Consider the following 24,803-nt stretch of genomic DNA (forward strand, 5'->3'; position numbering starts at 1 on the left):
CATTTGCATTTTCAGTTTCTTTTGGGAAACCTCTTGCCTTTCTGCTTGCTCGTGCTGTTGCTTAAAATATTGCAGCTGCTCAGCGACACATCGATAGGTCAATATTTCCTCATTTACTTGTGACTGTTAAGAAAACACCCTCGTTGAGAAACGATCACTATTGCAACATATATGTTTTGAGTCAAATTGGAAAAAGGAATTGAACATCTAGGAAGTAGGAATAATTTGAATGTCTGGTTTTTGATGTACTGGGTCGATAGCCCAGCAAATGCTTTGCATTTAGCTTGCAGATGAAACATGGGGACATTGCTTTTGCCTTGTAATGAAGACGTAGGCTACTCGATTGCATAAGACAAGCCTACGTGATTCTCTACATTATTGTATTTCTTTACGTTATTGCATTCTTTGTTGACAAATGTAATGAAGCTGAACACAACACTGCCTTTTTTTGTGATTTTTAAGCCTAGCCCTAATCTAATAGGAAATGATGGAGCATGTAGCCTATCCTATTATGCAGCTGCACAATGTAACCCAACACCTGTGTCATCCATCACCACACCCTTCGGATCTGCAGTTTTACAGCACGGCACCCTTTCAGAGCATAATAACACACCAATCTGCTCTCTCTCGCTCCCTCTTAGTTTACTTCTCAGAAAATGAATAGTGATTTCATGTAGCGTCTTGTCAGCCTGGCCTGTTTGTATTCATGACTGAACATTTCTTAGCAATATTGGATTTTTCCATTGAGCAGTTATGTAAGAAGAATTTGCACTTGTGAAGCTAGCCAGCCACCTACATATTTTTCCTTCCACCATTAGGATTTACCTGCCTTCTCAGTCTACTCTCCCTTGTTCTTGAATTACATTAGCCAGGCAGCCTGCCAAACATTTAACCAAATTGCACATTGAAACGGTGAGCTTAGCGTGGCTGCGGGGTCTTAAAAGCCCCCTCTGAGCTCCACGAGAATACTTTGAAAAATACAGATGTGACCCCTGGTAGGGTACTTTACCATCACGCGCCCCCCCCCCCCCCCCCCCCCCACCGTTAGTCTACTGCTTGGCTGCTGGAATCCCCCTTGTCTGGATGCGTTTCGGTAGGCCTTCGCTCCAGCTAGGGCTCTGACCTACATTTGGTGAGATCAGCTGTTGCCTCTTGTGTCCCATGCAGACATAAATTAAGCTGCATAGCTCCTCTCAATGTAGTTCTGCTGGTAAATGCCCCCTCCCCCCCACTTCACTCTCTATCCTCCAGCTATGGTTTCATCTACGCACCTGCTCCTCTATGCTCCAGAAACATGTCAGTAATATCTGATGGGTTCATATGTATTCAAAGCTTCAGCAACCAGTTTTCTTGCAGAGTAGTAATGTGGTATTGGGGCCAGATCATTATGACTACTATAGGCAAATTTGAGGCATCACACAGAATAATCTTGGTGTGGTGTAAGACTGGTTTGGATGACCGTGAATGATGATTTGTCAAGGTTGAATGTTTGAAATGGCACACGGATGTTGTGCTGTGTTCATGTACATCTCTGACACAAACTCCCTCTACCCCTCTTTCTCCCTCTCTCCGACTTCCTCCCTCTCCTAGGCTGTCCTCTGGCGAGGCAGTAGGTGGGTGGTGTGCAGCTGGCCTCGGCACCGGGAGAGGCCCCCTCGCCCGCCCCCCCCTCCCCCCCTGTGCTGCATGGCTGCGATGGCGCCCGCTCTAACCGACGCGCCGGCCGAAGCTCACCGCATCCGCTTCAAACTGGCTCCGCCCTCCTCCAACCTCTCCCCGAGTGGCGTGGAGAGCAACGGCGGCACCAGTCACATCCTCGTCTCCAGCAACGGCGCTGTCAAGCGCAAGGCCTCTGAAGAGCGCAGTCCCCACGGGGGGTCCATCACAGGTAAGGGGAAGGAGGAGTTGACACGAAGCAACGAGGCTTCTTCCACACCTCTTGGGAAACTACAGCCGCTGGTGGCGTCGTACCTGTGCTCAGACGTGACGTCCGTTCCCTCTACCAAGGAGTCACTGAAGCTGCAAGGCGTCCTGCTGCAGAAACACGGCCTTCTGCCCAGCTTCCTGCCCAGGAAACACAAGACACTGGAGCTCTCAGAGGAGCAGCTCAAGAGCATCATGAGTAACAGCAGAGGAGGTGGTCCCCCTGCCCTGTCAAGCCCACCGCCACCGGTCAACGGCGTGGCTAAGAAGTTTGCCAAAAACGGGCCGGACCGGGACAGTATGACAACGGTCAATGGAGGTAATAACAGGCCTCCTGCTGGACATGGACTGGACTCCTCAGTGCCCCAACCCAACACAGCTGCCTCTAGAGGAAACTCTCCTCTCAATGGGGGAGGGGAGCACCAGCAGCCCACAGGACTGTCCTACAACCCTGCCGGACACCCTGAACAGCCAGCACCCCCCGCAGCCTCCACCAACCCCCCCATGGACTGCCCCGACAGCAAACCCTCAGAACGGCCACCATCGCTGGCCACGGACACATCATCCCTTTCCCCAACGGACCGACAGACCTCCCTGGGCATGGGCAGCCTTGGAATGGACGTTAAGGAGCGGTCTCAGCAGAGCAAGAGCCGGCAGGGCGAGATTGAGGGGCGTCTACGGCGCCTGAGGAAGCGCCTCCAGGTGGTTCAGGCCAAGCAGGTGGAGCACCACGTCCAACAGCAGCTGGGGGGGCTCCTGGAGAGCACACTGGGGCCACTGGATGCCCTCCGAACTGGCGGGAGACGAGGAGGCCAGGACGCCCCTCTCACCCTGCAGGAGAGGGAGGGGCTTGGGCGATTCCTGAAGGACGGCTCTGTACCAGCGGAGCTGGAGCGCCTGTCCCTCAGCGGAACCACCAACCTGAGGTCCACGGAGAGCGCCTTCGACTCGGACGCCACGGAGAGCAGCTCCGGAGGAGAGACTGACGTGGAGGAGGACGAGCTCACCAGGGTGGACATCGAGCAGCGACACATCTCTCTGTAAGTACCTGATACCTGGACAAAATGTTTATTAGGTTGTTTTTTTTTTCAGCTCAACAGAAAATGAATTGGATAAAGACAGAGTGGAATGGGGGAATGTTTCCTAAATTGGAATTTAGGATGGGGAGAAAGCAGAGAGTGAGTCAGCGTGGAAGTAGTGGAAAATACAAAGATGCTAGAGTGTGTGACAGGGAGGGACTCCATCCAGGCTTGGTTTGTTAGCCACTGGGGATCTGTAGCCTTGTTTTAGCAGTAACACACTGCCAGTTTCAGGGTTCATCTCCAGTTTACCACTCTCTGCTGCTGAAAGTAAGCCCAATCCAGGCCCATTCATGTTACATACAAGCGCGTGTGTGTGCGCTACATCTTCCCGGTCCTGTGTTCATGAGGATGTGGCTTGCACCCTCCTTTGTGTGGAAGGTCACCCTGATGGAAGTGATGGGTAATGAAAGTGAATGAAACCCCTGTTGTGTTCTGATGCTGCGGTGCAGTGCTGTCCTCTGCTTCAAACACACTTTTTTTTATGTCTTCAGGGATAAGCCTGGATCTAAGGCATTTACCAGAGAAAGAAACCACCTTTTTCAGAGAAGTGAAGGCAGAGATATCCAGAAGAAGCTGGCATGGCCCCAGGTTAGGTTAATTCCAGTGCGGTTGTTATCTTATGTCCGATATTGCTGATCTTTTGCCTTGTTGACTCCATTGGATGAGTAACTTAATGTGATCAACGCAAGAGTAGATTTTAACCTATAGATGGTGTTTCAATCTCTTTTTTTTTACATGCAGATGCAATGATGTAGGAGTAGATTGACATTTCACCCTCAAGTATTCAGTATTGGTCCTATGTTAACTTTTTGAAAAGCGCTGGCTAGCTTTTGCTGGTTATGCTAGATGTTCCTATTCAGTTGGATTGGCCTTTTCTTTATGATCCTCAGTGCCCACATGTTATTCAACTATGTTTGGATCTTTTTATAGTCAGCCCTGCAGCTTTCCTCTGAATCCAGCTCCACAAGGCCCACTGGTTATTGAGTGTAGTGCGTGGCCCATGGGCATTCTCATCAATCTATATAGTGCACTACTTTGGACCTGGCCCCGTAGGGCTAGGATCAAAAGTAGTGCACCATGTAGAGGATAAGGAGCCATTTGGGACTCCACGTGAGCCTGACTGGGTCAGAGTCACAGAGGCCTTGTTTGAATGTTGTGAACTAAAGCTAAAGACGGACCGACGGCATGAGGGATAACCTACATTCAGGCACGATGAAGGCAGTTGGTCGGTCACATGGCGAATTACGTAAGACCAAATAGGCTTACTTCCAGGCAGATTATAGTGAGAGAGCGAGGGAGCATGATGACACCGCTGCTGTTTTTTACAGTCTTTGTCTGGCTGTTTGTGTGGAAGAAGAGAATAGGGGCGCCTGCACCTTTAAGAAGTGACAGGGCACTCTTGCAGAGAGGGAGGGGGACTTTGTTTTTCCTTTTTTTTTTCTTGTACATGACTCATAGAATGTTATGGACGTGGATATGATGAACAGATATAACATGTTTGCAAACACTTAAACTGACCAGACAGACAGACTTATTCCTGCTTTTCATAGTTTAGGTTGGCAAGCTCGTTGATGGTACCACCATGTCGTGTGTGTGTCTGGATGTCTGTTGTGTCTTGTGTAAGGAAAGCTTGTTCTTTCCAGACCAGTTGATGTCGCTATGGTGGTGTTGATGCAGCCACAATAAGGTCATTTTAGCTCTGAGCAACCCCCCGAGGACGAGTTTGATTTGTGTGATGTGTCTTGTATGTCTGTCTGCACGCGGTGTTTGTCCAGACCCACACATAATTACATTAGGGGTGTAGCGGTTTACCAAACCACTCTGATTTTTTACCAGCCAAAATATCAATTTTACCATAATTACACAAAGAAAAACAGATGAACATGCTTAATGTTTCTAAAACAAGTAATGTATTACTTGTAAGAAGTAATGTGGTATATTGCTCAATTTAATATTCTGTGACCGGAGTATTTTAACAAATGTTTAGCTGCCCCTTTTAAGGGTAACTTGGTAACAGGGCCACTCAAGTCATCACATGTGCCTGTGACAATGTCACTAGTAGAGGCCAATGATGTCTCTTTTTGTTAGCTGTGGGAGCAAACTCAAACATTGAAAAGCAACCGAGCTTGTGAACAAAACTATGTAAATAGCCAAGAAACACAAGGACAAAGTGGTAGACTTAAATAAATTAAACCAACTTTTATGCCTGTGCCCATTGCTTCTATAAACAAATATTTCAGTGCTCACAACCCTCCAGACAGGCAGTGTTGCTGTACGAGGTGGGATAGCTATAACGTTAGGATTAAGATTTCTTTGTGCGTTACCAGATATGAAACCAAACGACAGAAATACTTTGTAAACTGCTACTGCAGCATTTATTTTGCAAAAATCACAACTCGCACTTGTGCCCATACTTGACTGTTTTTATGTAGCACTCACACTATGGAGTCCAAAGTGTTACCACGTGCCAACATGGCTGTTGAGTTAGACATTCTTACCCGCCAGTGCCAAAATATACCCCTGTTTGGCAGGTGGCCGGTGTTCATTTTCTATTGCTTTCAATTCTACCTAACAGGAGTTGTTTTTAGATTCATATCTACTCATTCATGGGCTCAATGTGTTTGTGAAATAATGTTGCTTTGAGAATCATGTGCTTTCTGGTGACCTTTTCTTCTCCCGTGAACACCTTCCCCATGTCAAAACACCCCCAGGCAAACCTGTCTTGCTCCTGGAGAGCATGTTTGAAATGCAGGACAGGTCACCTGTGCAGGTGCGATCAACATGTCCGATCAACATGGCCCAGTAGGCTCTGGGCCCTTATCCACAAAGCGTCTGAGTAGCAGTGCATATCTAGGATCTGTCCATATAATCTTATTCATTATGATCTACAAGCCAAAACTGATCCTTGATCAGCACTCCCTACTCTAAGACGCTTTGTGGAAATGGGCTCTGATGTTCTCCTCCTTCAGCTTTAGTGCTGCAGTGCACTGACTCAGGATAATGATAGGCCTATTCTGGTGCATTTCACTGTCCGATCCATTTTTTTTGTAGCAGCTGTCTGTCTCAAAGCCTGAGACTAGCCAAGCATCCATTATGCAAACCCACTGCCTTTGCTAACAGGATGTTTATATTTTTTGTAGTGTTTTTTTTTTTCTCGCTCTCTTCCTCGTCTGTGCTCACCTCTCACAGGTTCCTCTTCATCTTAAGGAGAATCTCCACAAAGCCTCATGTATTAATGTACTGTCGTGTCGCTGTTGCAACTCATTCTCACATGGTCTCGATGCAATACCTTTCTTCCTTCAATCCCTTCAAATGCAATATGGAGAAATAGGTCCTTATCCTTCCTCCAACTGATGTTAAACTTGGTGTGAAATATATTGAGTGACGGTGGGGCATGTGAGTGTTGACCTAATGCAAATTGAGTGTGAGATCCGTTTGTACCAATACTTTTGGCATCCCAATTTGCTTTAAGTGCAAAACTGTATTTTATATTCTTCTGCACCAAAACAATGGCAAGGAAATTGGGAGAGATAACTTTGGGGTGTGTCAAGGTTTTAAATAAGTAAAGCCCTGAAGCACTTACCGACCTCTTCCTTCTGTTACTGGTGTGTGAGAGCTTAGTCCTAATTGGTTCCCAGTCTGTCTTGTTTTATTACCATAATTGTAGCAGCTTGTTTATCCTGTCATGCTCGCTCAGCTTCCTTTATTACATGGCCGTTTGGCACATAACTGTAGCCTAGGCCTACATTAGGCTAGTTAGCATGAGAGGAACTAAGCTCTTTTTAGCCAAACTATGGAACAACAGGCTTGGTCTTATGTGCCCTGTCCTTCAATTATTCTGTGTGCTTCACAGGGCTGTGCCAGGAGTCCTTCGTGTGATTTAAGGACCCGAGTTGCTCATTTACAAATGGATCCACTACGTCCTTGCTCCTCCGTGCTTGCTGACCTATCCGTTGGCTTTCCAGTCGAGCCAGTTAGCTCGCAGGATCCTCGAAGCAAGCGGGTTGGTTTGGATTTCTTTGCGTGGGTGCTTCTCGTCTTTTTTGTCCGTCCCATCTGTTCTCTCTTATTTCTGCCGTCCTTTTGTCTCTTCTTTCCCTGGCTTGTGTTGATACGTTCACCTTGGTATATCTGTTCATCAGTCTCTCAGCCTGACGCCAGGCTCCGTTAGCCCTTTTCTAGACGTTTCCATACAACGTGTCCTCTCTGCAGTCTGCACCACATGTCGCCATATCCTGGGTCCTGTTGTTCAGCTGCACCCCTGGGCAGTGAATGGAAAAAAGCCCACCCGGACTGACTCTAGCTGCTCAGTGCTCAACTGTAATGTGGCGTCTCAAATGGCCCTCATCTGTTCCTCTCACACACTACAGGTCTATCTGTAATGTCCGTAATGACCATGTTATCTCGCCCCAAAGCAAGGGTACACTACAAAATAGTTTTTTTTTTTGCCACAACAGTAATACTTCTGTTTGCCACGTTTTTTTCATTATAGATCATTCTTGTTGTTCATCATTCTTATCAAACCAGAAGGTTTCCAACTAAAAAAATCTTGATATAAAAAGAAGGCAGTGTTGGGTAGCACATGGTGCATTAGACTCTGTTTAATCAGTCTGGAGATTACGAGCATGCTGGATTAGCAGACACCCACCACCACCACTAGATTAATGGGTTGGGATTGAAACGACAACACGCCTGCCTTCTCAGGAAGGCTTTATGTAGCTTATTGTAGAAGTTGGATATGGTTCACCCCCCCCCCCCCCCCCCCCACACACACACACACACACACACAATGAATGCCGTGGGGGTTGGATGGTAGTGTTTTCCTCATCAGGGTTGTGTTGATTTAGAAAAAAATATGTTTTGCAACAGAAAATGAACATGAGCGTTTATTGGACAAGTCCAGGTAGTCCCTTCCTCTTTCACTTCTTCCATTTAGTGCCTGATGGACCCAACCCAGCTGAATGGTTCAACTGATGTTACTGCAAGGCTGTGCCAATGCATCTGACCAAGTTTAGGCCTAACCCAGGGCCAGGGAACAATATGCTAGTGCCTTCCATTGTTACCAGATAGATCAATATAACTGGTTTGGGAATTTATATTGGGCTCTACTAAAACCATTCCAAGCACATTGACTGAATAGTTCGCTAGGGCAACCACCAGAAAAATAGTTTAGTTTAAATAAGCCTGTGGGCCTCGTCCTTTCACGGGTACAAGACATGCCTGAAGTGGCATTGAAATGTCTTGTTCTTGGCTCGTTAATGTTTCCTATGATTCATTGAAAATGGAACCTGCTATGTAACACACCCACAGCATGGCTGCACAAAACAATGACAATGGGAAGAAATAGCTACAGAGTGAAATTATAAAGTAGTTGTAAGACTCATTCTTACTCAAATGCAATCACATGTATGTGTAGAGCCCTTTTCACATCTGCGGTTGTCAGAAAGTGCTATACAGATACCAGCCTCAAACTTCAAAGAGCAAGCAATGCATAGGCAGACAATGGCATTAAGTAATTTTTGTTGCTCTCCGGGGAGGTTGGCCTCGGATCTCTTTGTTCTCTGTTACATTTGAAACAAGGGTTTCCCAGTGTGCACTTTGGGAGTCTGTTATAATGTTGGCCTCATGAATACTCCTGGGATGTGCCCTTGGGATTTGGCACACATCAGGATGGTAGATGGTAACCAGGCTTTTTAATATTACCTGGCAGTAGTCCCTTTTTAAAAATGCATGAATCTATTAATGTTCAAATTGGTATGGGGTCAAGTCCTCCGTACTGTGTGTTTGCAGTCACGATGACACTGTGTATGCAGTAGTGCTGTCCAGAGTCATTCACACTCTGCGGTAGTAGGAAAATACCATACAAATACTAGTTAACCACCACACATGTCTCTGCCTGTGGCGATGTGACTGCAATGATTTGAAGCATAGCCGTTCTCTCTCCCTCACCCTCTCTCACTCTCTCTTTCACCATCTGTCTCTCTCACCGCTGTGTTTGCTTTTCACCAATGGAGTCAAGGGAACCGAACTGGCTCCGAGCCTCCCGTCCAAAGATGATTGAGGCACTCTTAGAAAACCAGCATAACTTAAAGCCTAGGAAGAATACCCCTGAAAGATGGATGGGGTACAGACGGTCATGTTCATGTGTGGTTTCAGGGCATGGTAGGCTACTAGGTTTAGACTGTCTTATGAAATGGTGAGTCTCAGTTTATATAATGTTATATGATATGACATCAGTCGTACATGAAGAGAAGCCTCTTGTTGTATATCTTTTTTTTGTTGTTGGTCAGATTGAGTTGTTTGTGCAGAAGACAGAGTAGGCCTATATTTGGTGCTCTCTTTTGAAACCTTCTGTGAGAAGGTGGCAGAGCTACAAGCATCGTTTCAGACCACAAGACATCCCGAAAATCAGTCTTCTCACAAACACGTGTGTGTGGCGTCTGAATGGTTTGAGCTACAAATGAATGACAATGGAAAGGGGGTGACTCACAAACACGATGGTGTTCTCCGTTTTGTTCTACGGCCCCCACAAGTGTCCGAGGCCTCGTCTGAAGGTAACCCATACAAACGAATGAACGTATGGAGGTAGTTTTGTGCCCCAAAAAATATGGGGTTAAATACACAGAGTGTACCAAACATTAGGAACACCTTCCTAATATTGAGTTGCGTGTGTCCAAAAAAAAGAAATATTTCCTTTGCATTCTCATACAGTACCAGTCAAAAGTTTGGACACAAAATCAAAATATATTTGAGATTCTTCAAAGTAGCCACCCTTTGCCTTGATGACAGTTTTGCACACTCTTGGCATTCGCTCGACCAGCTTCATGAGGTAGTCACCTGGATTGCATTTCAATTAACAGCTGTGCCTTGTTAAAAGTTAATTGGTGGAATTTCATTCCTCAATGCGTTTGAGCCAATCAGTTGTTGTGACATGGTATGGATGGTAGAAGATATTGGTAAAATACCAAGTTCATATTATGGCAAGAACAGCTCAAATAAGCAAAGACAAAGAACAGTCCATCATTACTTTAAGACATGAAGGTCAGTCAATCTGGAACATTTCAAGAACTTTGAACGGTTATTCAAGTGCAGTCGCAAAAACCATCAAGCGCTATGATGAAACTTGCTCTCGTAAGGACCGCTACAGGAAAGGAAGACCCAGAGTTACCTCTGCTGCAGAGGATACGTTCATTAGAGTTACCAGCCTCAGAAATTGCAGCCCAAATAAATGCTTCAGAGTTCATGTAACAGACACATCTCAACATCAACTTTTCAGAGGAAACTACGTGAATCAGGCCTTCATGGTCAAATTTCTGCAAAGAAACCACATCTAAAGGACACCAATAAAAAGAAGAGACTTGCTTGGGCCAAGAAACACGAGCAATGAACATTAGACGGGTGGAAGTCTGTCCTTTTGGTCTGAGTCCAAATTGGAGATTTTTGTTTCCAACCGCTGTGTCTTTGTGAGACGCAGAGAAGGTGAACAGATGATCTCCGCATGTGTGGTTCCCACTGTGAATAATGGAGGTGTGATGGTGTGGGGTGCTTTACTGGTGACATGGTCTGTGATTTATTTAGAATTCAAGGCACACTGAACCAGCATGGCTACCACAGCATTCTTCCGCGATACGCCATCCCATCTGGTTTGTGCTTAGTGGGACAATGACCCAAACACACCTTCAGGCTGAGTAAGGGCTATTATCCCAAGGAGAGTGATGGAGTGCTGCATCAAATGACCTGGCCTCCAGGTTTTGTACCCTCAACTTTCTAGCCCAAAGTCCAGCACGCTATCGACTGTGCCCAAAGGTATTAATTGGGGTTGGGGCCGATTGTGGCTAAAACACTATCAATTGGAATCTTTAACAAGTGGAAAGGGGAAAAAGTATTATTATTAGTTTTTCACAAGCGTAGCAGGATGCGCTATTAGCTGAACAATAGACAATTCAACCTTTACTAAAGAATTGTCAAATTGCCGAGCTAGGTGTGAAACCCCCCCTTCCTCCCCAATAGGCTATTCTCCACAATGTGTGGATGAAGCTCTTAATTTGGCATTGGGGAAAACACGAGATGAACTTCTAAAAAATAGACCTGCTAAAGGACACTAATGTTCATAACTACATATTCTTTGAACTCACAAAAAGTGGGAGATGCGGTCAAGAAACACTGGCATGTTTTATTTACGCGATACATTGGTTCATGCCAAAAATAATTGGTCCAGCCACAAAAGAAAATCAGCCAGGCTCTTTTACGCCCTCTTCCAAATGGTAGCTATAAATGCAGAGGATGTGCACAGTGTAACAATATGATGTGTGTGTGTGTGTGAATATTTCTGCCACCCACATACTGGAAAACAGTTCCAAATTAATGACATTATGTGCGCCACCACCCATGTTATCTATATTATTAAATGTCCATGTGGGCTGTGCTATGTTGGTAAAACCTCTTGTTCTCCCAAACAGAGAATCCGTGGAAAAAAAGTTCAATTAGGAGAAACAACAGTCGCTGTACATTTTAATGACCTAAAACATGACATTTCTACCTTTCTGGGAGAAAAAATAATAATGTGCATATATTTGCAACTGAGACTGAGGAGCAGGCCGTTTACTCTGGGCACCTTTCATCCAAGCTACTCAATACTGCCCCTGCAGCCATAAGAAGTTATGTAGAAGACATGTAGCTAGCTAGCTAAACAATGGACCATAATCACAACTCTTGATGTTATTACCATGCATGAATCTGCAGGTAGCAAACTAACCAGGTTCTATGGCTATGACTAGTCAAGTAAATGTGTCTGAGATACGAAGAATAAGATCATACAAATAACCTTAGCTAGCGACCCAGCCAGCTAACTATAGCTAGCTAACAGCACACTTGAAATACACCAGTTTCTGTCTAAATTGAAATGTTTAATATCTAAAAATGTAGTTTGCTAGACTATCTTACCGGGATACGTCATGGTTGGACGCATCTCCTGTCTGATGCCATGCATGGTTGCCCTTTGACGATGTAATCCAGACAGGTGTTTTCTCCATCTTCTTAGCTATCATTCTCGAATTCCACTGATTTCAAAACTCTGTCCTCCAGAAAGTGGAGAGCATACACATAATGTTAGCTAGCGAGCCAGCCAGCTAACGTTAGCTAGCTAACAGTACACTTTAACTTGACATTAGGTTTATGCAGTTTTACTATGCGATACATTTGAGGGGGGGGGGGGGGGGGGGGGGGGAACACGTTTGACATGATTACCTAGACATACTGACCAGCTCAATTAGACAGATGCGTGCTATATGGCAGATCAATCCAAACTCACCTCTCTGCATGTCCAGCCCACTCATTATGGTCTATCTCAGCGCAATAGTTTATCTCTGTTTATTTGCCTAGGTAAAGGTAAAAAAAATATATATATATATCACATACATATATACACACATACATACACACACAGTGGGGCAAAAAAGTAATTAGCGTTTCTCTTCGATAATGACCGTATCTATTTAGGTTTTAAGTGTCTATTTTAAGGTGCCTCTTTTGGTTGGAAGCATTTGATTTTTCAATCGCATAAATTATTTTGGACAAGTTCCATGTCTTAACAGCTTAATAAATGATATAACGACAACTTACACTGCCATAAATGGATGGACAGAAAAGCTATGTTTAATGTCACACAATTCTGGACAAATCCATCAAGACGCCAACCATGAGGATGGGTTGAACAGGTTTTAAATCAACTTCGAATTGTAAAAAAATAAATCATTGTCAGATTATTACCAATAACTTATCAACAGTTGTAACAAGTTGTTCAGCGTAGTAAATCCTCACTAGTACCCTAGTTTATTGAAAGACCCATATGCGCACAGGCAATATAGATAATGCTGCAGGCAGCACAGTCAAACAAATACATGTTTAAAACTGATAATTGATTGTGTGGCGCAAGAATGAATTCAATTATTATTGAATGTTATGATGGACACAGCTTTGTAGAACGAAAACATACACCACCTCTGCTCAACAACCTCTGAGGTGCTGCAGTTCGCGGACGATATTGTGCCTATCACCCTCACGGCAGTCAGGCAATGCATCCGCCAACAGTTGTTCACAAACTCGTCTGGTTGTGGCCATAATTAGACCGTGTTTCAAATGTACCAAGAAATGCTCTTATTTTTATGCCTAGCAATCAACAAATGTTCATTGTTTAAGCATACGCTTTTACAAGTCTGTTTCATATTACAGCTCGAACAATCCCCTTATTGTGACCAAGAGGTTTGTGAGTTTTCTGTTCATCGTTCACCAGTAGGGGGTCCCGCGTGCTCTGGGTATTACTTACTCAAATGAACTAAATGAGTCGAAAGATTAGTTATTTTGACTGAACAAGTCGAAAAGATCAGCAGAAAAGATCAGCAGAACTTCCCATCACCCTGTGCCTGCGTGCTTACGTGCGTGTGTGTGTGTGCCAGTGTCTCATCCACACCTGCATGTGTTAGAAATAAGTAATCCGAACCTGACCTGTTTCTTTCCCCTTCAGAGGTTATAACCTGGATTGCGTTTCTAGTGGACAGTGCTTCTTTTCTAAATAAACGTGTGTGTTCCTTCATGGTTGAGCACTTTATTCATTGTGGCTGCAGGTGAACACCTTGCCTGAGTCTGCATTCTGCATATAAATGACCTCTAAGCCATTTGATTGGCCAAATTTCCCTCTGCTGGACAATTTAAAGGGAAGTGTGGACTGTGGATGGTTTCCCCACCCCCACCTACTTATATTAACATGTGGTTACTACCCTACCTCCCTTTTAAGAGAAGCTCCTAGGTCTACAGTTAGAGATGCTGGGGGCTGCAGGGGAACTGGTTAGTGGTTATAAAACCTGGTCATGTCACTGTGAAATGAGTTCCGCTGCTGCTGGAGAAGGAATTGAAGAACCCTTAGATGGCGTGTGTGCTCAAGAGGAGGGGTCGGCTAGAGGGGAGCAGGTCACACATGTAAAACATCTGTCACAGTATCAGGAACAAGATAACAGCGTAGCTGGTCTTGGCTCTATTGTAACTCAAATACCACAGCTCATATTCTCTTTTGTGTGTATGAAAGGTTAGGCGTGTTTAGTGTCTGGTTTGGATGAACTGGCTAACGTGTGACGCTGTAGCAACATGTTATGGAGAAAGAAAAGTTCTAACCAAGTAAAGTGAAGCCTCCCTCATACACGGTACATAATAGAGCCTGTGTGTGAGAAGTAGCTGTGGTATTCAGTGTAAATAGAATAGATTGGCTGCTCAGGTATCCTGTTGCCTGCAGCAGAGAGAGGAGAGTGACTTGTTTTAAAGGGCAGCTCCCTCTGTGCACTACTCCGGAGCTGTCAATGTGAGCCACTTTGTTTGTGTCGCCGTGTGTTTTTATGCGACATGTGGGCAGTGTGTTTTTGAGTCAGAGGCGCAGAGACCTAGCGAGCTTTGTTCGTTCAACAAACCAGATGTCGCATCGCCTTCTCAGTTTCTCCTCTCGCTCTTTAACAGATACAGGAAGTGGGTATGCGTGTGCGTGTGTGTGTGTGTGTGTGGCGATGTGTTTCCTGTTGTGCATCACACTCCAGTCGAGCTACGGTGGCTGACAGACCAGTTTGTGTGTCTGGGAGCTGAGAAAAGGAAGGAGTGCCGCCATTGTGAACTGTGGTGTATCATTACCCATAGGGTTAGATTTTTGTTGACCTGCGCCTCTCTCCTCCATGTTACGCTCGCTTGGTTTCTTTCTGTGTTTGGATATTCTGTTTTTATTAGGCCTTACTAGTCCAGTGGGAGCATTTTATAGTAACGTGATCATCTATGATAATATTTCTTCACCCCAGGCTAATAAAGGCCTATGTGACTCACAGCGTATACCCATTGGACTACCCAATGCACCTTGGTAAAAAAAAAACGAGCATAGCTAACCAGGGACAGTGCTACCAACTAATACAAAATTGAGCCTTTATTAGTCAATCAACCTCTATTATTATTATTATTATTATTATTATTATTATTATTATTATTATTATTATTATTATAAAAAATCAATTTAAAAAAGGATGTGGATTTTCTATTTCAGGCCAAGCAGCATGTCCTCTCTTGCTCTGCTTGTCAGATTCTTCAGGTCCTTCCTCCTCAGAATGACAGAATTACTTTGGGACATCAGTCTGATTAACGCTTTATCGGCGAGAACTCCTCTGACCTTTTGCGAGACAAAGGGTTGATGGAATATGACATTTGGATGCTCTATATCAAGGTTGCCATTTTTCAGTCTTTCAGAACCTAGCAGCCTTGGGCTTTGTCTCCCTACCCTTTGCATGGCGTTCGTCAAAGTGATCTTCTGCTGAACAAGCTTTACGACAATTTATTCCGTTGAATAGCGAGTAGCGACGATGAGTAGCGAGGCCTATTTGAGACTGCCTATGGTTCAATGGAGCACGTGCTTGTTTGTATGGATGTACTGGATAGGGTTGGATGCGGTCAACATTTCGGCCACGGTTGCCTACCTTAATAAAGTGCTTGGAGGCACAGCGGAGGTGTGAGCTAGTATGCTCATCAGTTCCTGGTCAGTTCTTGGTAGCTGCAACACACCCTTGGTTTCATTTAGAGAGGGCTGCTGCCCCGCCTCCTTCTCCTCCCCCTATCCCAATAGGCTTAGCCCGAGCTCGGTGTGTGTGAAGAGCTCTTCTCATCCCGTCTCTGTGTGCTGCCTCAGTACCTGCAGCAGAGTCCCTCCCTCCTCCTATAGTCCCGTCTATCCCTCCCTCCTCTCTCCCGCAGAGCCGGGCCCATAATGAAAGGGCTTCAGTGTGTGGGTGGCAGTGTGAATAAGGCTAATGTGCCTAGTGTGTTTGTGCTCGCATGCCTATATGGCACTTTTCTGATTGCTTGTGAATGGGTGTAGTTTGCAAGGTTTGTGTGCAAGGTTTGTGTATATATTGTCTTCCGCTGCGCATGGTGGTCTTGGCCTATTTAATTTCAATGTCTAATGTACTTGTTCCCTCCTTTGTTGTTTTAGAAAACACTGACTTTTATTAACTTACTCGGTTTCAGTTGGAAATGGTGGGGGTTGAGGAACTGACTGTTACAATGATCTAAAAATAAAAGAGATGACGCTGCTATTAATTTGGTCTCAATATCGCTTAGACTCAAGTATTATTATAGTTAAGGGGGAGAGGTGGCGTTCTCAGTCCCCAGGAGCATGCTTCATCCCTGGGCCAAATGAGTCCTGTTTCTGCTGCTCTGTGGAAGAAAGGTCTGCTGGATGGAAAATGAGATTACAGGGCAGAGAGCGAGGAGAAGACAGGCTGGTTGGTGCTCAGGCTATCTGCTGTCTCAGGACCACTGGGGACTGCACCGCGATGGTCCACTAAAACTGTACCACCCCAGGCTTGAATCCTCTAGAAACACAACATCCTCATATTGCAGTGGATTTTTATTTGCTGTAGGCTACTACCCCCGTAATTGTACCTCACAGCTAGGAGTGGGTTTATTACAAAATGGAGGCAGGCGGGCGCTGTGACCAAGGAATTACGATGCTATTGAGTCCTTTTTTTAAAGACCAGGCCGTAAACCAATTGATTTTTGCATGCTAGACATCTGTGCCCTCCAAACTTGGAGGTTGGCGGATTTGACACTAAAATATACACTAAACTAAAGGCCTACACACTGCTACACAATACAACTATTAAAATGTAATTATAAATGGTGTAATTCTAAGGTTACACGCGAGAAAGTGGAAAATGTGAAAACAAAAGCAAAGCAACGGGTGTAAGTGGACAGGATTTTGGCATCAGATTTTAAGACGTCTCGCTATGTTTTCCTCAAGTTGACACTCTCACGTGGTTTCTCTTAGACCATTGTATGTTTAACAACAACTCCTGACTACATTTGAAATAGCATATCATTTTACGGAGAAAAGGGAAATCAACAGAAACCATGTATGTTAACCATATTAGCATGACATCATCAGTCATAGGGCCGCAGATAACTCAATATTTGCATATTTTCTCAGTGGGGTCGGGGGTAGTGTATCAATCTGTCTGTGAATTAGGCTTTACTTAAGATTCTCATGTAATCCTAAACCTGTTGAAAGCGCTTTAAAGGCTACAAGCCCTGATGCTCCCTGCGTGAGCCTCCTTCCCCTGTCGCGTGCTTAGGCCTATATGTACACACAGTTTATTAGGTACACCCAGCTAGTATTGTGTCGGACCCCCCTATGCCTCCAGAACAGCCTGAACTCTTCAGGGTATGGAAACATTTCTCAATTGATATCAAGGAAAATAATGTGTGCCAGGTAAATGTTCCGTACACCATTATACCACTGCCACCAGTCTGTACCGTTGACACCAGGCAAGGTGGGGCCATGGACTCATGCTGTTTACGCCAAATCCTGACTCTGCCATCAGCATGACGCAACAGGAACCGGGATTCGTCGGACCAGGCAATGTTTTTCCACTCCTCAATTGTCCAGTGTTGATGACCACGTGTCCACTGGAGCCGCTTCTTGTTTGTAGCTGATAGAAGTGGAACCCAGGGAGGTCACCTGCTGCAACAGCCCATCCGTGACAAGGATCGACCAGTTGTGCGTTCCGAGATGCCTTTCTGAACACAACTGTTATTTGTCCGTTTTGAGGCCTGCTTGTTAGCTTGCACAATTCTTGCCGTTCTCCTTCGATATCTCATCAACAAACTGTTTTCACCCACATGACTGCCAATGACTGGATGTTCTTTGTTTGTTTGCACCATTCTTGGTAAACCCTAGACACTGTCGTATGTGAAAAGCCCAGGAGGCCGGACCTTTCGCAGATACTGGAACCGCCAATTATACCGCCCCAAAAGTTATTTAAGTCACTCGTTTTGCCCATTCTAGCGTTCAATCGAACAGTAACTGAATGCCTTGATGCCTGTCTGCCTGCTATAATAGATATATAGATATATAGCAAGCCATGGCCACTTGACTGTAGGAGCAAACCATTTCCGTGAATGGTGTGGTGTACCTAATACACTTTCCACTGAGTATGTGTTTGTGTTAATTCCAAGGAGGCACTAATGCGTTGGAGATAATCTTGTTGTTTTCTGACATTGTCTGTGGACAACAATACACATTCCTGGACCGGTGGGCTGGGCCATGGAGGAAGCCACTGGGTTCTTGTTGAGTTTATTTTCCGGCAGGCAGGACAGATGCTGGGAGTTGGGGCAGAGAGAGCAGCCTACTGGGCTCTGCTCAGGGTTTGTTTGGAAAGAGGATTCCTGCCCTAACGCTGCCATGGTAAGGATTTGGCCCTGCCAGAAGCTCAGACTCTCGGGCTCCTCAGCCCCCTTGTCCCTTCTCATTCAACAGTCTAGAAAGTGGACTGGATGCTCAGAGGTGGAATAAGAAGACACACACATTTGGTATTGGCTAGGTCTAGTCATGCAAAATCAACTGGAACTACTGACAACTTGTTATGAGTATATTAGTCAGCGTGGGCACTGGACATGGTGCATGCATAGGCCAAAATCAAAATGCATGGATACGTACCAGTCTTTCCCACACACACAAAACAAGGCATGAGAACATCGACACCCATACACTTTTTCCAATTGTTACACAGAAACTAATTTATTTCATTCACAACGCCCACTCCTAGTCTTCTACCAAGGCCTGAGACTCATTCATCACGCACGCACGCACACGCACGCACACAGGCCGCTCTGTTTCCTCTTCCTGTTTCAGCATCAACAGCCAACCAGATTGGCCGAGTAGAATACTGGCAGTTCACATGGTCCACTAGGCTAACTAACCCAACCAGCTGATTGAGACTCTCCGGCAGTCAGACTGATGTTATATCCAGGCAACAGCCAAAGGCTACTTAACAAATGGCACCCTATTCCCTATATAGTGCACTACTTTTTACCAGAGTCTGCGGTGGCGAATGGGATGCCATTAGGAACACTAAGTCATCTTGGGTTTCTCCCTTCCCTGTTGGTCCTATGGCAAAAGTCCACAGCTAAAGTAATGCACTATATAGGAAATGGGATGCCATTTGGAATGCTGCTGATATAGGGTTAGTTTCATTTACATTTAATCCCCAATCCTTATTTCAACTGCAGTCCTTTCAGCAGCTGAATTGCCATAAAACATTTTTTTTAATTATGTTTTTTAATTATGTTTTATTCTCGATCATTCTATTTCATCGGTACACAACTCTTTCCCTTTATGTGATTGTAATGTGCTCGTCTTTGTCCACACTTTTTTTACATTGGCAACTTATACAAGCCCAGGCAACAAACAATCGGTCATCTCCCTTGCCAAAATCAGACACAAAACCAGACGACACAGAGAGGAGGCTAGGCTAGGATTGGTACATTGAGCCGGTCTCCTCCAGGGCTGGTGCTAAGCCTAGAGTGAGGGAGGGCCCAGCCCGGACCTTGTGGTGAGCTAGCTGCAGCCCAGCAGCCTGCCTTGTCTGGCCTGCTCAATAATACATAGAGGAGAGCTGCTGCCGGTCAGATGGTGCAGTTGTCTGGAGGAGGAGTGGAGCCTAGCGCCCGTCTGTGACACAGCAGCCCAGCCCTCACAGCTCCCGCTTCTATTGAAGACGTTTATGTAATGTGTAGGCCTTCCACGAACTGGAATAGGCGCTTGGTTTGTGTGGCAAAAGATGTTCAAAGGGTAGGCTAGCCGAGTCATAGCTTACAACCTATGGAGGCAATTTGTATTACTGATTCTGATATTAACTCCACCGCAAGGTTGTTTTGTCCTTCTGAAAATCTATAATGGATTATTGTGTGAGCCACTATTTTAATGTCCGTAACAGATTTAGTTCTGTAAGCTCTGTCATCCTTTTCATACAACAAATAAAGGATGGCTGGTAAGATTGATTCGTACACCACCTCTTTTTGACCCATCTAGGCCTATGTATTTCTTAGTGTTGACATCTATATTTCAAGGTTGTATGTGAATAGGGCCGACGTCTCTGCGTCTGTCTGCTTATATGGCCAGTATAGACTTTGTGTTGTGTACGGCGTTTGTTGTCTAAGCGTAGACTAGGAGCCTTGGCTTACTTTGATGTGGCTTGCTTTGATCGCTGCTCCCATCTGTTGTTGTAATATGCACAGCCTTCCCCTCCCCCCTCCCGTTCAACAGAGTCACCGCTCTGCTGGGTGACGTCACCGTCCCTGTCGCTGGCCCCATCTTGTCACCAGCGTCACTGTGGTAATTAAGCTAGTAGCACACAATTACCCCTCACCGGAGCACGGTGTCCTCTCTACCCTGCTCTGCTCAGTCTGGGTCATGTTTTTTGTTGTTGTTATATTCTCTGACAGACTGGCAGGAGGTGAACAATGGGAGTATGGTACACTGTAGGTAGCCCAAGGCTGGTTTTCAAGGCCTGTGTACTGTCGTGAGTCTTTTGAGTAATGTTTGGGTTGTATTCTATGCAGGTAGATAGGCTATGAGCCTTACTCTCAATTACACCTAATGTTTTTATGAATCAGCATGTAACCTAGGTTGAATACGACCCTGCTGTCAAGTGTCGAGTGCTTGCTATGAACAGTGCCTGGGAGGAGGGAGTTTTTGTCAAGCAAATTCCTATTGCGATTAAAGTATTAATACGTCCGGTTGCCAAGGAACAGAGAGCATTTGGCCTTCGGTGGTAGTTGTATTGAGAGTTCACGAATCTAGCTTTTCGATTTGAATATTCAAATTGTCCTTTTTTTGTATTTTGCTTTCATTGACCTATATGGGCCAAAGGTGAATGGTAGAGCATGCAACACTGCTGCACAGGGGAGGTTTCAAGCCAATCTAGAGGGTCACCTTTCCACCCATCACGACTTAGATTGACAGCCTACTTGATTTACCACCCATCAACAGTAGTATACATCAGTATATCAATTCTCTCTTAATTTGATTGTAAATGTTACAGCATTCAACAAAACTGAAATGTCACAATACGTAAGACTTAACATGGTTTGATTAATGAGTCTGGGCGGGAGATGACAGGAAAACAACGATGGTAGCTCCAACGTGATAGGTTGAAGATGAACTAAAGGTAAAACAGCCTAATTTATAGGTGCCAGGCTGTCACAGCCCTATCGAAGCCGGTGCAGAGAGAGAGCAGTGTGCTGCCAGGACAAGTAGTTTGAAGTCGTTGGCACTGAAATACGTTCACATGGAGCCGAACCTGAAACTCTTCCTGGTCCACCTATCACCAGCTAAAGGCAAGATGTCTTCCTCTGTTGCTGGCTGGCACCACTCTACGAAGGTGTTGCATTGCTAAGGAAAGATTCATCATAACATGCAGCTGCCCAGCCTCCCTGTGGGAACCCATGAAGGAATATGCTGTGGATTAGGACAAAAAAAGAGTGGTGTGGCAATGTTGGGGGATATTCCAGATAAAATCCAGTCAATTCAGGAAGTACACTAAAACTCAATAAAAATGGTATTAAATGAGGAACATGTGGAATGAAATGGAATTTGGTTTACTTTCTGAATTGAAATGGAATTGGCCCCAACCCTGGTGCGTCTGCGGCTAACATCCCTGGCCTAATATTTTATTATACAAGTTATTGTATGATGACTAACACCCAGTGTCAAAAAAGGATAGATCCTGATTATTCTGGTCTTTTTTTTGTAAACAGACTATATTATTTAGCTCAATATTTTCATCCGGACTGGATTTAAATGCCCCTCATGATCTCTTATCCGGCCATCTCTGGCTTGGTGCATGGTGATGTTTCTCTGGACAAGCCTGAGCCAATAGGGATGTGTGGAATTGGAACATGCAGGGGAGTGGAGCCTCAAACCGGTATCTGAGTTCCTGCCTAACCCCTGTGGGTTGTGCAATCGGACACGCAATATTATTACTAACACGTCATTTTCCCCTTTCCCATCCTCCCACCCGGGTATCCTTCCCAATACCAACCCACAACAATTTCATAACACACACTCTTTATTCACACTCTGTTCTCCCTCTTCAACTCTCACCCTAATTCATATCTCTACCCGCTATTTACTACTTCCTCTTTCTTCTACTTTTACTCTCCCCTACTCCTTCTCTCTAGCTCATTATTTTGTCTTTATGTAATGACTCCAACATTCCAGCCCCACTTAACCCCGTTAAAGTCTCAGCAGCAGGGCTTTAGGACCCGCCCCCCCTTGGGCCCAGGCCCCAGCCACAGTCTGGTCTGGCGTCCCATTAGCACACATTCTGTGTCTCCGTTCACCTAGAAACAAGACGCCGGCCGTGGACGTCACAGAGCACAGAGAAGGCCCCGGGAATACAGGCCTACAGTCTTTTATCCCCGTCTGGTCTGCACCCATTGACCCGTTTGCTTTGAATCATCTGTGGCCCAAATGTATTGCAGTATAGTCCTACCCCTTTTCAAAGAACGCTGTGGGTGTTGCCAGGGTATTGCGTCGAGTTATCGGTATTTTTTTTCCCCCTGGAAAGCAGCTGTGCTTCTCTTTGTATGGATTGAAGCTTCCATGTGTGTTTTATTAGCAGAGAATGAGGGTAAATACTTTCCAGGAAGCCAGGCGCTAAAAGACAAACATAAACACAAACATGAAAAATTGGGTTTCGACATCATGTCTTGTCAATCTTAGTTTCCTGTCCCTTTCTAGAATTTTTCCAAAGTAACTCTCGCTGGGAACACAAGACCCTTGCCTGTTGCCCCATATTACAGAATCCTGACAACATATTCCAGAACCATGAGAGTTTTAAATCTGTGTTCCAGCATTCCTCAGCTGCCTGGTTACAGCAGAACAGGGGGGGGGGGGTGACCTTCAGGGGTTAGATGTGTCTCCTTCCCCAGATAGGAAGGAATCCTCAACCTTGTTTTGTAACAAAGATTTTATTTTCCAGTGGAGGTCAGCCCCCAAACAGTGTGCAAAAAAAGGAAATCATATGCATAAACCATTGTCTGAATAATCAAAGAATTATGTGTTATGAACCTAGCAAATTATGTAAACCAGATGTGTTCTACCTTTTTTGGTAGGGTCGTAAAAACAAGCCTTGTTGTTTTTGTCTGGGCCTGTGCCCCCAGTTAAAACATCCACGATTGTTTACAAGACTTCCAAATGCAGGACTCTGCTATTCTTCCCGACTTATCTCCTCTCTGCGAGACATTGACCTTCATTGCAGCGAGGTCAAGAATGACACCAGTCACTCCTCCTCTCCCATCCGGCCATGTTTAGAACCTGTGGAATGTACTGGGCCAGGGTTGCATCTCAAATGCCACCCTATCACTCGATAGTGTACTACTATTAACGTCAAACGTATGTCATTTGGGATGCAGACCATGTTTTTGGCTGGCTGGTGATTACGTCTCTCATGGTGTCTATAGAATCAGGTATGTTATCGGGGGACCCAGAGAGGAGCTTTTCAGCCTTGCCGGGCGGCCACTATCATTCATTCAACAGGTGTGATTTACTGGGTTCTACTGCCTTATCTCCCCCTCTGGGGGGGGGGGGCTGGGTTAGGGGAAAGAAGTATTGTGGAAGGGGTTAGAGGACGGTGGGAGGGGATAGAATAGGGGATGGATGGGGTGGAGGCTGGGGTTAGGGGAAAGAAGTATTGTGGAAGGGGATAGAGGACGGTGGTAGGGGATAGAGTAGAATAGGAGATGGATGGGGAGGGGGAAATATCAAGTGTGGGGGAAATGTAGACATTTTTCTGTTGAAATGTAGACAATGCCACTGTTTGATTGCATTTCGATTGTGGACATTATTGTCCTTGTAGAGAAGCTGAAATGACAAGAAGCTGCAGTATGCAGGACACGAGTTTACCGTTGTCACATAAACCCCTTCTGATTCACAGACAATCTTAATCACACAGTGCCTTAAAGTATGAACCTTTTCCACACTTTGTTGTTACAAAGTGGGATTAACGCCCTTAGATCGATGTCTAATTGGCATAATAAAATAAATCTTCATACAAGTCAGTTTTTTTTGTAATTGGATGTGTCTCAATCCACCACATCCGCACAAAAACGGTTTGGCCTACAAACTACACTGAACTAAAATATAAAGTGTTGGTCCCATGTTTCATGAGCTGAAAACTGATGGATGGATTATCTTTGCTCACTAACAGGGATGTAAACAAATTTGTGCACAAAATTTGAGAGAAGCTTTTTTGGGGGACGATTTGTTGTTCCATGTCACGATTCTGTTATTCAATGTGTTTGTATGGGCTATAAGAAGTCATTTATTTATTTTCATCAAAACATTGTTTATACAGAACCAGTCAAAAGTTTGAACACAACTATTCATTCAAGGGTTTTTCTTTATTCTTACTATTTTCTACATTGACATCAAATCTATGAAATAACACATATGGAATCATGTAGTAACCAAAAAAAGTGTTAAACAAATCAAAATATATTTTAGGTTCTTCAGAGTAGCCACCCTTTGCCTTGATGACAGCTTTGCACATTCTTGGCATTCTCTCAACCAGCTTCATGAGGAATGCTTTTCCGACGGTCTTGAAGGAGTTCCCATATAAGCTGAGAACTTGTTGGATGCTTTTCCTTGAATCTGCGGTCCAACTCATACTAAACCATCTCAATTGGGTTGAGGTCTGGTGATTGTGGAGGCCAGGTCATCTGATGCAGCACTCCATCACTCTCCTTCTTGGCCAAATAGCCCTTACACAGCCTGGAAGTGTGTTGGGGCATTGTCTTGTTGAAAAACAAATGATAGTCCCACTAAGCGCAAACCAGATGGGATGGTGTATCGCTGCAGAATGCTGTGGTAGCCTTGCTGGTTAAGTGTGCCTTGAATTCTAAATAAATCACTGACAGTGTCACCAGCAAAGCGCCAAC

At 45.0% G+C, this 24,803-nt stretch overlaps 1 protein-coding gene across 6 annotated transcripts in view; it reads left to right on the forward strand.

Annotated features, from left to right (window-relative positions):
* LOC110486139 (KAT8 regulatory NSL complex subunit 1) overlaps positions 1-24,803 on the forward strand; it is an 80,308-nt gene that overhangs the window by 34,763 nt on the left and 20,742 nt on the right. For all 6 annotated transcript variants that reach the window (XM_036940773.1, XM_036940775.1, XM_036940774.1 and 3 more), the window contains one exon: positions 1,591-2,963. In XM_036940773.1, the coding sequence (XP_036796668.1) occupies positions 1,591-2,963 (1,373 nt within the window). The remainder of the gene's footprint in view (positions 1-1,590; positions 2,964-24,803) is intronic.

The sequence above is a fragment of the Oncorhynchus mykiss genome, chromosome 13, assembly GCF_013265735.2.
Source record: "Oncorhynchus mykiss isolate Arlee chromosome 13, USDA_OmykA_1.1, whole genome shotgun sequence".
NCBI classification, from domain to species: domain Eukaryota; kingdom Metazoa; phylum Chordata; class Actinopteri; order Salmoniformes; family Salmonidae; genus Oncorhynchus; species Oncorhynchus mykiss.